The sequence below is a fragment of the Anoplophora glabripennis genome, unplaced genomic scaffold (assembly GCF_000390285.2).
Source record: "Anoplophora glabripennis isolate ALB-LARVAE unplaced genomic scaffold, Agla_2.0 scaffold67, whole genome shotgun sequence".
In the NCBI taxonomy this organism is placed as follows: domain Eukaryota; kingdom Metazoa; phylum Arthropoda; class Insecta; order Coleoptera; family Cerambycidae; genus Anoplophora; species Anoplophora glabripennis.
In genome coordinates this window covers 1,103,594-1,116,448 of record NW_019416806.1, presented here as the reverse complement: position 1 = coordinate 1,116,448, position 12,855 = coordinate 1,103,594, and the positions used below count along the sequence as shown (strand labels likewise).

The window sequence follows — 12,855 nt, the reverse complement described above, 5'->3', positions numbered from 1 at the left end:
AGTCGACTGTTATGACTAGGTGTGATGTTTCTCTGACGTATGAAAATCGTGCAGCAGATAACAGCGATATCTTTAAGGTGTTCTTATCTGACCTCTCTTAAAAAATTGGTAAGTACATGGCGTGTCCAGAAACCAGTTTTTATAATTGTCTGTGATGTTTTCACGCAATTTTTTGAAAGGGATTAGTAACTAATTATTATCCATTTAAAAAAGTGTAAGCCGGTAACTTAACCAGAAATAAACTTTTATGACTCTGAACATAATTTGTTGCAAATTGTATGTGTATATAAATTATACACTCATACTATGTCCAAGGTCACCAGGAGAAGAAATTTGACTGGACTCTCTGAACCTGTATTAGGTGTGGGGTGTATTCGGAATAATAACGACTGGAGGTGTAGTCCCTATTCCAGGATTATGGACACATCTATGTCGGAACCGACTCTTGGGATGGTATCTGACAAGATAGTTTCACGGTTTCACTTGCACAAGCCATTTGAGATTCGAATAGAGGATCAAAGCAGATGGAACGAAAAGTTTGTAGGAATGTTTACAAATGCTGACTGAACTGGCTACCAATAATACAGTTAGACTGTTGGGTGCCAAAACACAAAGGCATTAGTTGGAACAAGAGAACGAATGAACTTGCTAGAAAGGGATCCGAGAAGAGTTCATTGGCCCGGAGCCGTTCTGCGGTACATCTCCCAGTGTGGCCAGTCTGACCGAGACAAAACATAGGAAGTACCGGATTTCAAGGCTAGGGCATAGCCATTCATAGGAGCTTATGAAGTTTCCTTTGAAGGAAAGAGCAAATGAGTTGCTGAGCTTGAATAAAATTCGGCTCAGGAGAGTGACGAGACTTATAACAGGACACTGTCACTTTGGGAAACATCTTTAAGCTAAAGCTAGTAGACAGTCCGGTTTGCCGAAGATATGACGATATAACTGATGATGGCGGATGAAACTCAAAATTTGCACGTAGTTGAATGACGCTCATGGGTGGACTCTAGATGGAACCCAAGGAGCTGAGAGAAGTGTCGGCAAGGAAGCTTTTGGACTTTGTTAAAATAAGAAAACTACTTGCTGAATAGGACTAAGTAGTGGGACACACAATAGGCCTGATAAGGCCGCGGTGCCATAGGACTTATTACAACCAGCCACTAGGAAAAGAAGATGTCCAAAAGTCAGTGTTTATAACTATCTCTGCAGTTTCCATGTGTGTCCACCTTTATATGCTTCTATCTTCTAATATTCTTACTTTTCTAATTGCATCGGCTGAATTCCGAAATATTAGCTGCTCTAACTGCGTCAGCTACCTCCACACCGCTTATAAGTTATCTGTCAATAATACATCGTATTTTCAACTTATTTGACATACTCTCATCTCCTACTATTATCTATCTTAAGTGCTACATCTGCTAAGAATTTTATCTTATCTAGCAAACAGGTCTCCATTGAACCATTCATTTCAACATCTTTCTCCTAAAGTGTAAGAGGCATTCAAAATATGTTTCTCTTAAAAGGTAGCCTGTGTACTGGTAACAACTTCAGAAAAGTTGGACTAATTCAGTCATGTATAAACTTGGCTATTCAGATATTATGTTTGGCAATCCTCTTCAAAGTCGTTATAGAAGCATCTCCAGGCAAAAGAGGTAAAGATATTTTGCATTATTTAATTATTTTCTATGCTAACGACTAAACTAAAGATTATCATCAACTATCGATAACAACATTTAGTATTAACAGATTTGTTTGTTTCTATTTCCTAGGTTACTACGTTCATGGACATAAAATTAATAAAACTAAGGAAAAACCTATCACACATATATTAATAGATATAATGTTTTTCATAGTAATAGACATTATTGCTTATTTGTGGCTAATATTTGGCCTTATTAAGGTAAGTCTTAGATATCACTTAATATAGAGAGTGTAACAGTGACATTCTAATAAACAGTCAGGGTAGATTTTGCTCGTCTCAATAATAAAAAAAAGGATAGGAGTAACGATTTTAACCATATCTGAGGGATCTACAATTCTTCAAATATTGGATGTAACCCACAATTTTTTTAATCAATTGCTCAATGAACACTGAAGATTTGTATACATATAGTTACCTCACAGTTGGTATACAAGTTCAAGGGGCTAAAAGGTTCCAACTGTTTGAAAAAAGTTATTTGACGTTAAAGAGAATATTTTTCATATATTTAAAAAGACCATTGTCAAATAAAACGTTTGTAGTTTTTTTTTTATAGAAAGATTCATTAACCATGAGGAAGTTGATTTCTTTTGCACAAATTTGCATTCATTTGAATTCAAAGTAGTCTGATAGTAGATAAAACTTTTCCTTTCCAATTATTCCTTATTGTTTTCTATTTATGATCGATTTCTGGAAAACGTTCAAAAATCGTCATGGTTGCTAAACCTCTCCTAATAAACATTAAAAAAATAAAACTCAATAGTCAAATATTTTTTTATTAGAAATTGTTCAGCGTCAAATAACTCCTTTTCATAATTGAACTTCGCATAATCCTCTTCTAATTACGATGCGATTGATTTTTATTCATATTTTGCATTAAGGTAGCTAATATAAAAAATGCTCTGTACCAAATTCCAAACATATATCTTCAGTTATTCTTGAAAAATAAATTAAGAACTGTGATTCACGTCCTATATTTGAAATATCACCTTGAAAATATTATAGAAAAACTTTTTTTTTCATTTGTTTTCACGAGTTTGTCGTAACGTTGCTGATTGCTGTTGTTCGAAATTAATAACAATGTAAATTAATAACAATATAAATTAATAACAATGTAAATTAATAACAATGTAAAAACGTACCGAGTTATTAATAATACAAGTGACCTTTGGGGTATAAAAAAGGGAAATATTTATTTGAAAAGCCATACTTCTATCAATTTAATAAAATTTTAATTATCTACCAGTAAAAATCATCTCAGCACATGTTCTACATTGATTTTTTTTAGAGGAAGCAAATAATTTTAACAGGATGGTTACTATTCTCTGTTATGGAGCTGGTTGTTCTACAAATCTCATCCTTTTACTTTGCTGTATATATAACGATTACTAGTCACTCTGGAGCTAGCGTTCTTGGCCTCATTCTACCAATACTGGTTACATGTAAGTAATTTTATGAAAACATATACACAAAGTATCATGTACATGTGTTTATAAAGGAAACCACAGATTCCTGGACACAAAATAAGTCGATTTAGTAATTCACTTTTGACGAGATATAATCCACAAAATGTATGTCGCCTTTAAATGTCATTGTTACTTTGTGTCTACTGGCACATGTACCTACCTATGTACCTACCTGCTCAAAGTGGCCTACTAATATGTAGCTACTATAAACGCATGTCTAACTGATGATATTGTAGGAAGCATCTAACTCTATGGGCTTTATGCACCAGCTGGTATTGAATTACATTCCTAACAACTGAGATTGAGTAACTGAGATTGTTCATTTTCATCAGCGTAGTCATGATCATTGTGAAGGTTAGTTACTTTAGATCTTGTAAAGATATCCTCATCAGTAAATAAAATTCGTTTTTTAAAATTCATATTGCAGGTTTGCTTATTTCGAATAAACCACATTTCTAAATCTATGGGTAGAAGTGATGACCGTAGAAACTCCCAGTTCACTTTCTACGCATCTAGTACTTATTTTAGGGGGTTTCCTCAGTCCTATCCAAAATTTGTCTTTCCATCTTTGCAATTCTTATTATATGGTAACATCCTACCTTCATTTCTTCGATACAATGTTACAAGGCGCCTTTCAATATTTGCAACCTTTTAAATATTCGTTCGGAATTGAAATACAAATACGTTTTAAGATCAAACAAAATCAGTACCTACTAGCAAGATATGTAGGTACTTTATAGAATTATTTTTTGTCTCTAAATCAAGTCAAATAATTTTAGGTGGGGTCCGGATACATTTGAAAATTTTTAACGAGGTCCAGAAAAAAAATTCATATTTCTTATTTTTTTATTTTAATTTGGACTCAAATTTAATCTGCTTACTAACCATTAAGAACTCACACACTCACACAATTGTAAAATACTAGAAAACATTTTTTAAATAATTTATTTGAGTAATTTATACTTTCAAAAAATTTTTGGCCGTCCAGTATTTTACCTTCCGCGGTCCGGACCTGGACCGCGGTCCGGACCTGGACCGCGGTCCGCCAGTTGCCGACCCTTGCTCTAAATTGTGTAAGAGACAAAAACTTACCATACCCCAAAACAATTAAAATAGATCAATGCATATTCGAGTTATTAAAAAAATTCAAAACAAAAAGATATTCAGGAAATTTAAGGCCATATAATGACCCAACGAACCGATTCTGGAAGGATGTAAATTACAATACAAAGTCAATTGTGTGCGTCCATCATTTTAGATTTCTCAATCTAGTTTTGGCCTTCTAATTAGGCTGCTTCTAATTAGGACAAAGTCTCCTTAATTGCTTCTCCTTGCTAATAGGTAGCGCATTATATAGACAACCTATCTTTTACCAGACCAATACTACTCAGATGCATCCCGAGTCTACATTTTCTTGGTAACAGTCCATCTGTTATCTTTACCAATTTACGGCTTTGGTTTAGCAGGTCTACTTCTAACTCTTCCGACGGTTCTTTTGAGAACTTCTTGGTTTGTCTCTTGGCATCATGTTTGGATTTCGTCTTTCACTCACTTCCACATATGTATCTTAATAACTCAACTAGCAATGCAGCAGCAGGATTAATGCCTCTGTAGATCTACAGATAAGTGAACCTAGCTCATCAGCCTACTGACTTCCTAGTCTTATGAAAGCGTCTATACAGCTTACTTAATACCAGCCTATATTTGATCTGGTATGAACTGATTTTATTTAGCGCTGCCTGGCTGACAAAGCAAACAACAATTCGTTGGTTTTTGACATCTCATTAACTAATTATGACCATTACCACCACTTGGAAGTCTGTTGAATGCATTGCTAGACTAAGCGCATTTGAATTATTGGTTTAATCCCAATATGAGATAGATCAATTTCTGTTTTAAGAAGGACAAAATTAGACTACTACTAGAATTGTTTCACTCATTGTCAGTTATGTTTTTTTAGACAGTAAAATGAAAACATATTCGAATAGTTAAAAAGCAAGTATGCTTTGATTAAAATTAGCTCCCTCATTTTTTTTCTATAAACTACTTAACGAACTTCTTAAATATCATTTACGGCCAGTTCACAATCGTTGGTTATCTTTTTGGTGAGGTAACTTTGACCCAAGAGTTAACTTGTGGTTAAACAATTGAATTGTTTCACAACAGCGATTACTTCTTCAAGTAAGCCAACCTGGGGTTAAGCTTATTTTTAGAGCGTCGTTATGAATTTATTGCAATGGACAAGTGACAAAGTTTAGAAGAAGATGAAGAAATAACTTGTAGTGACTTATTTTGTGACAGCCACTTATTTGTGTGAGGAAATAAGTAAGTAACCACTATCGCCGATCAACAGACTGTCACCAAAGTGACCCATTTCCAAAGAAGCACATACCTAATACGGAATTTCTAAAAATGTGGGCATCATAACTTGAATCATCTTGTGACTATGTTACGAATTTCAAGATTAGGATCGCTAACTGTTTGCACATTTAAGGAAAATAATTGTTTTCTGTTTCTCAAAAGTTAAGCGTTTTCAGTCCCCAGAGATATGATTTTTACGTGGGTACAGTTTACTACACCAATACAGCTTGGATATAGAGCAATGTTGTAAAAGTCTTGTCAATATTGGTTGATTTCTTCTTCTTCTGGCATTTTTATATATTGTGGTCGCAAGCCTGCTGTCGCTAAACTTACTCTTCTTACCTCCCTACTTGCTATGGCTTTACTACCTCCACAGAAATCTAGTTCTTAGAAAAGATCCATTGGCAACAAAATTTAATGTCAAACGTAGCTGTTCTCTGGCATTGAGATACATAAGAAAACTAAAAAAAATAGGTATTGTAATTTTCAGAATATATAGAAATATGTACCTTTGCGAACGGTGTTTAATAGATCCTGTATTTCTTCTAGTAAATTTTCTACTGTACCTGAGGAAAGCCTAAATCTTGTGAAAAAGTCTTTTGTGTCATATTCTTCAAAAAAAAATTGGCCTTCCCCTGAAAATTCGTGGTCTCCTGACCTTCTCATCACTACTGTAAGCATATACTTCGTAATCTTCAAAATTCATTTTTGATTTATTTTTTTAATATGACAGTTACCCCTTCATAGATTAACTTTAACCACAAATCTTCAGGTCAACTTACCCATAAGACATTGAAGTTGTGAAACAGCTCACTTGCAGTTAACCTTTGGTAAGGAATTAACTGCTAATTAACCACAGATTGTGAAACTGGGTGTTAGAATATATCGGGTTATTATATCAATAGAGTGTCCAGCAATGAATGGTCTATATTGCAAAGATAGTTTCCTTAGATTTATGTAAATTATTCAAGTTATCTTTGCATAATTTTGTTTCAGTAAACCTTTAACAAATAATTTATTTTTTTTCAAGACAATGCTTTTTGTTTCGATTAAAGGACCCCGCACAAATCTTATGGAAATTGAGTCCCGGTCAAATTCGCTTAATTTTTGATATGTGATAGAGTTCATCATACTGGTCAATTGTCTCAATGGCCACAAAGCTCAAAAATGGATAGTTTGGCCGGTACAGAGCTTTAAAGATCCGAATATCCTCCACGGATTTATGTATATGCGCAGTGTGTATAGACTTTTGAAATAGCCTATTTCATTTTTTTTATTATCTAGGTTTAGATTTTTGAGGTTGCTGAATTCAGATCTGTTGTTAGATTTTCAAAATTGACAGTTGGCAGCTGTCAAATAGCTGTCAATGTGCTATAATAAAGCCAAAAACTTGTTTTTTTATGTTTTATCTTTCTTTTTTTTTAGTTCGATAAGTTCAAAGACGATATCAAATCAATAACAATGACTATCGGCAGCTGTCATTTAGCTGTCAACAATTCTTCAAAGTCCGGTAATAAAGTCAAAAAATTATTTTTTGTTTATAACTTCAAGTTTTTTAGATAAGTGAATATAAATATGATATAAAATTATGTAGTCATCAGCTTACAGCTGTCAACAAGCTGTCAACTAACTGTCAAAATGCAATAATAAAGTCAAAAAGTTACTTTTTTTAAAAAGCTTTAAGTTGCTTAGATCACTGAGTTCAAAAGTGATGTCATAAACTTATATCATGTTTGATTTCTTATCCACAAAGTTAAGCACAAAAAATAAGTTACTTGCTCTATTATTGCATTTTGACAGTTAGTTGACAGCTTGTTGACAGCTGTAAGCTGATGACTACATAATTTTATATCATATTTATATTCACTTATCTAAAAAACTTGAAGTTATAAACAAAAAATAATTTTTTGACTTTATTACCGGACTTTGAAGAATTGTTGACAGCTAAATGACAGCTGCCGATAGTCATTGTTATTGATTTGATATCGTCTTTGAACTTATCGAACTAAAAAAAAAGAAAGATAAAACATAAAAAAACAAGTTTTTGGCTTTATTATAGCACATTGACAGCTATTTGACAGCTGCCAACTGTCAATTTTGAAAATCTAACAACAGATCTGAATTCAGCAACCTCAAAAATATAAACCTAGATAATAAAAAAAATGAAATAGGCTATTTCAAAAGTCTATACACACTGCGCATATACATAAATCCGTGGAGGATATTCGGAGCTTTAAAGCTCTGTACCGGCCAAACTATCCATTTTTGAGCTTTGTGGCCATTGAGACAATTGACCAGTATGATGAACTCTATCACATATCAAGAATTCTGGGAATTTTACCGGGACCCAATTTCCATAAGATTTGTGCGGGGTCCTTTGGAACTGAGGAATTTTTAGGGTAGCGGAACTTGATGAAAATATACAATGTAAGTCTAAATTTGAACCTATATCGTATAGTTTACGATTCCGTTCAATGTCAAAATAAAATGAGGTATAGGCTTAATTGTTTGAATGTAATTCCAACGAATACTATTTTAATATCTCAGTACCAACCTACCGATTTTCAGATACAGGCGGTGATATAATTTTAAAGTATAATAGAGGTACAAATTTAATAGAAAATAAAAATAACCTACATAATACACCAATATAAATAAAACAGATATAAAACATACTTTAGATGTCAATTAAGATCGTCTAATTAAGTATAGAAAAAGAAGTTTGAACATATTAACTAACTTCATGTAATAAGATCTATTATACAGTGTTTAAGTTCGGGTGAACCAAACTTTAACCACAAATAGAACTCAATAAATAATTCAGAATTGCCTTCTTATAACACAAGGATCTAAGTCTCACCGTTTTCACTGTACAGGGTCGTATTGGTCGATTTTTAAAATCATATTATTTATGAAATCTTTGGTATGCTTATAATAAATTTATTCAAATTTGTTGTAATGTTAACACATGGGCATAATTTACTGTAAAATTTTTGTAGGTCAGTGATGTAGGAATGAGTAGTAAAGCGGGATTTTTTTATTCCACCTCTACGCCAATGAACTAATAATTATTTCGGATCCATGTTTAGATTCCGTGGACAATTCTACATAAAAAGAGTATACTTTCGGTATAGTGTATCGTTTTACCGACAAACTCAGTGAGACCGTTCTTCTGCTCTAAGAAATTTAGTTTTTTAAGGATAGGAAATAAGTTTTAAAGTCATATTATTATAATGTCACGTATTAACTTAGAATTCAAAACAATATTATGTCTATGGAGGTGCCATTGAATATGCTGTCCACCGCACTGTAGTGCAACATAAAAATGAGCTCACAAGAGAGAGAATTGACCCTCGGAATTCATCACATTACGAATGCAATAAATAAAACACAAGGGATTATATTTAAAATTTACCAGTTGTTTCGCCGATGTAGAGACATATTATTTAATATTGTTTTGAATTCTAATACGTGACATAATAATATCAATTTAAAATTTAATTCCTATCCTTAAGAAACTAAATTTCTTAGATCAGAAGAACGTTCGCACATTCAACTGAGGTACACTATACCAATTTTCAACTAGTATACCATTTTTATGTTGAACTGTCCACGGAATCTAAAAATGAATCGCAAATGATTATTAGGTCATTGGCGTAGAAGTTTGGGTAAAAAAATCACGCTTTACTACCCATTCCTACGCCACTGACCTATAAAAATGTGTAAATTTTACAGTCAATTATTCACGTGTGTAAATGTTGATACTACATCAAATTTTAATCAATTTATTATAAGCATACCTACCAAAGCTCTCATAAATAATATAATTTTAAGGAGCAATAGGGCCCTGTAAAGTGAAAAGGGTGAGACTTAGAATCTTGCTTTATAAGACAATTTTGAATTATTTATTGTTTGATTCACTCGAACTGAAACACCCTGTATACCTTAAAGGTACTTTAGTCCTGATGTATACATTTCTGTTATTGTAACTTTGTTTTATTGTAAATTTTATGTAGACCATACATCAAATGGAATTTAGACAAATATTTGTATTTTTTAAATTACTTGCTGATAACCGTAATAAAACATAAACGCAATATAAGTTTTATATAGAAGTTTCCATAAAGAAATATGAGTTTTAAAGAGATACTTAGATCCGTAATCATCTAACCCAATTTTTCCTTTAACATTTATGATTACTCAAACATTTTGTATGATGCCTGCATTTCTTCATAATTTAGTGATAAATCCTAAATCTTTGTGCCAAGGGAATTGATCTATTCTCCCATTTACTAATAACTGCCTAAAAATAACTTGCTGTAGCACTTCAAATGAAGGGGACTGTATTTATACTTATATTAATATAAATAATGAATTTTGAAGTACTATCTTTTATTAATATTTTCATCAATACAGTTCTTGAGATATCAAAATTAATTATTTGTTAAGAAGCTGATAAAAAAATTGCAATCTTGTTTACGATAAGTACATGAATTCGATATAAAATCGCAATAAAAATAACAGTCGTTTTCGGGTTCTAGAATGTTGTTGAACTCTTCTAGTAAAACCAATTTTTTTCAGTGTATATGACTTACAACATGTGTGTGATATACACTTTCCGTCACCGCTTGATTCAAGAAGAGGACGCACCACTCCACCTTGATTCTGACAGAGGATTGGCAAACACTTCCAGTACCTCATACCCTCAGTACAGATTGCCACACATGCCTTACGTGCCTAGCGACCGACACGTGTGTGATCTACATGGAGTAGGAACCTCAAACAACAAAACAACTTTTGTTGCATCTCCTCCGCCTTACGTGGAATGTATCGCATGAGTGGAAAACGTTGTACACTCTTCAGAATAAAATATCAGTATTTTATATTTTACTTGTTATTTCTGCCATGTGTTTTTTTAACGGCCTCTCAAGATATGTATCTTAAGATTAAATGGTCAGACAGGTAATTAAATTTAAATGAAAATAATCTCAACTGTTATTTTTACTGTTAAGTTTATCTAAAATGCAGCATACCCTATAAATGTCCGAAACTGTGTCGAATCTTCACGATTATAAGGTTAAATGGACTTAGATCTAAAATATCCATAAATGATATCAAATTATAATGTAACATTTTCATTTGTTTCATATTGTCTGATATTGTTAATTAGTAGCATATTGGTTATTTTCTGTTTAACTGGGATTTTGCTAATATGGAAAAATAAAGAACGATAATAACTACTTGTGGAAGTATTTTTTCTTAACCAAAAGTGCTCACTAATAGCGATTAGTTGGGAATATAGTTGGTAGGTGCTTGGAAACAAACACTTCACGTCAAATCGCCTGCAATATGTTTATGTCCTAGAAGAAACGATAAACGATAATATACTGTAGTCGCGCAATACAATCACATAAATTTGACATTTTTCCTAAAACAATTTTTTGGACAAAATTAACTCTAGCATCACCATGACTATTTTGGAACATTCTTTCACAGTAACAATATAATAAAATCCAAAAGAAAATAAGTGTATTTTAGTTATAATAACATTCCAAGTAATACAGGGTCCGGCAAAATGATCTCCCAGATTTTGCGCCGCCACTGTGCCCGAATCATTGAAGAGAGGGGGAGCTTACTGTGTTTAGCTGGTAGCTGGCGCCTTGCCATTTCAGTTGCCGTCAGTGTTACCAGATCTCCTGTTTTTAGTCTCAATGTCTATTCTTCTGGTTTCTCTATTAAATAAACTGTTGATTATACTAATTTTCCTCAGAATAAGAATATTTTAGTACGACGCTGTTCTCTAACGGCACTGTGTTCTTCACTTGTTAATATTTTCAGTCCTGTTATATTTTCTGTAGCCGAGTTCATGCAAGATCTTTTACTGATCTTGCAGTTCATGTACATATTTAAATTTTAAATCCACAATTCGCGTTTATATGAACTGGGCCTAACAAGGCGTTTCGTTTCGTTCGTTTACTTCAGCGGGATTCTGGGATTTTTTATTTTGACAACTGACAGTTGTCAAATCACGTGACGTACCGATGTAATTGCAAACTATTAAACGAACTCCTACAATTATATATTATATAAATATAATATTTTGCTATATTTTGTGCATGTGTTCCTCTATTAAAAAATATATTTATTAAAATCTCCTGTTGAAAAAAGAAATCTCCTGTTTTTTTGGCTACATTTCTACTGTTGACAGAAATTTCCATCTGGCAACACTGGTTGCCGTCATGAATTGAACGGGTGAGCATCGTGCCTTCATTGTCGAAACTTTTATTAAGAATAACGAGTCTGTGATTACAACGCAAAGAACTTTTCGTACTCGCTTCGCGCTTGGTAGACATGTTCCTGTTCCAGATCGCAAAACAATACTGTTGTGGTTTTCAAACTTTAGAGCCACAGGTTCAACTTTAAAAAGAAAATCACCTGGTAGACCCAGAAGCGCTCGGACAATTGAAAATGTCGCAACTGTAAGAGAAGCAGTGGAACGATCTCCTACGCGTTCAGCTGCTAAGCATGCCTCAGCTTTGCGTTTGTCAGATCGTACCGTGAGAAGAATTTTACACCAAGATCTGAAGTTCCACCCATACAAAATGATGATCGTGCAAGAACTTAGTGAACGAGACTGGGTTAATCGTAGAGCATGTTCCAACGAGATTCTTCAAAACGTCCCACAAAATGCTTTTTTGATAAAGAGCGACGAAGCTCATTTCCACTTATCTGGTTGTGTGAACAAGCAGAATTTTCGCTACTGGGCACCAGTAAATCCGCGGCAGCTCCATGAAAGGCCACTTCACAGCCCACGTGTTACCGTTTGGTGTGCTGTTGGATCATTTGGCGTTTGGGGTCCTTACTTTTTTTGCGGAGGGAGGCGTAACGGTTACTGTGACTGCCGATCGATTTATCGATATGCTACGCAATTTTTTGGAACCAAAACTTAGAGAATTTGAACATCCGGATGTGTGGTTCCAACAAGATGGAGCTTCGGCTCATACGGCAAGAAGGTCAATGGACGTTTTAAGGGAAATTTTTCCAGGACATGTAATCTCGTTACGTGGAGACATTGGGTGGCCAGCGCGTTCACCCGATCTTGTCCCATGCGACTTTTTCCTGTGGGGCTACCTGAAAGAGAAGGTCTTTCAACACCATCCCCGAACCATTGACGAATTGAAAGCAGTAATTCGCCAAGAAATTGCAGAAATACCGCCTCAAATGACTGTTCGAGTCATGGAAGCCTTCAGAAATCAGCTTGGAATGTGTATCGAAAAAAATGGCCGCCACTTGGACTCCGTAATTTTCAAAACTTAATGGACACAAATG

At 33.8% G+C, this 12,855-nt stretch overlaps 1 protein-coding gene across 1 annotated transcript; it reads left to right on the top strand.

Annotated features, from left to right (window-relative positions):
• Positions 1 to 1,461: 1,461 nt before the first annotated feature.
• On the top strand, positions 1,462 to 10,766 carry LOC108918026. Its single transcript, XM_018724864.1, has 4 exons — positions 1,462 to 1,652; positions 1,770 to 1,900; positions 2,988 to 3,141; positions 10,108 to 10,766. The coding sequence occupies exons 1-4, from the start codon at positions 1,508 to 1,510 to the stop codon at positions 10,362 to 10,364; spliced, it is 687 nt and encodes a 228-aa protein (XP_018580380.1). The 5' UTR covers positions 1,462 to 1,507; the 3' UTR covers positions 10,365 to 10,766.
• Positions 10,767 to 12,855: the final 2,089 nt, after the last annotated feature.

Excerpts from the sequence above, each read along its gene's own strand:
- LOC108918026 (XM_018724864.1), top strand. The coding sequence starts at position 1,508 with ATGTTTCTCTTAAAAGGTAGCCTGTGTACTGGTAACAACTTCAGAAAA. Across the intron at positions 1,901-2,987 it reads TAATATTTGGCCTTATTAAG|AGGAAGCAAATAATTTTAAC; the intron begins GTAAGTCTTAGA and ends GATTTTTTTTAG. Across the intron at positions 3,142-10,107 it reads TCTACCAATACTGGTTACAT|TGTATATGACTTACAACATG; the intron begins GTAAGTAATTTT and ends AATTTTTTTCAG.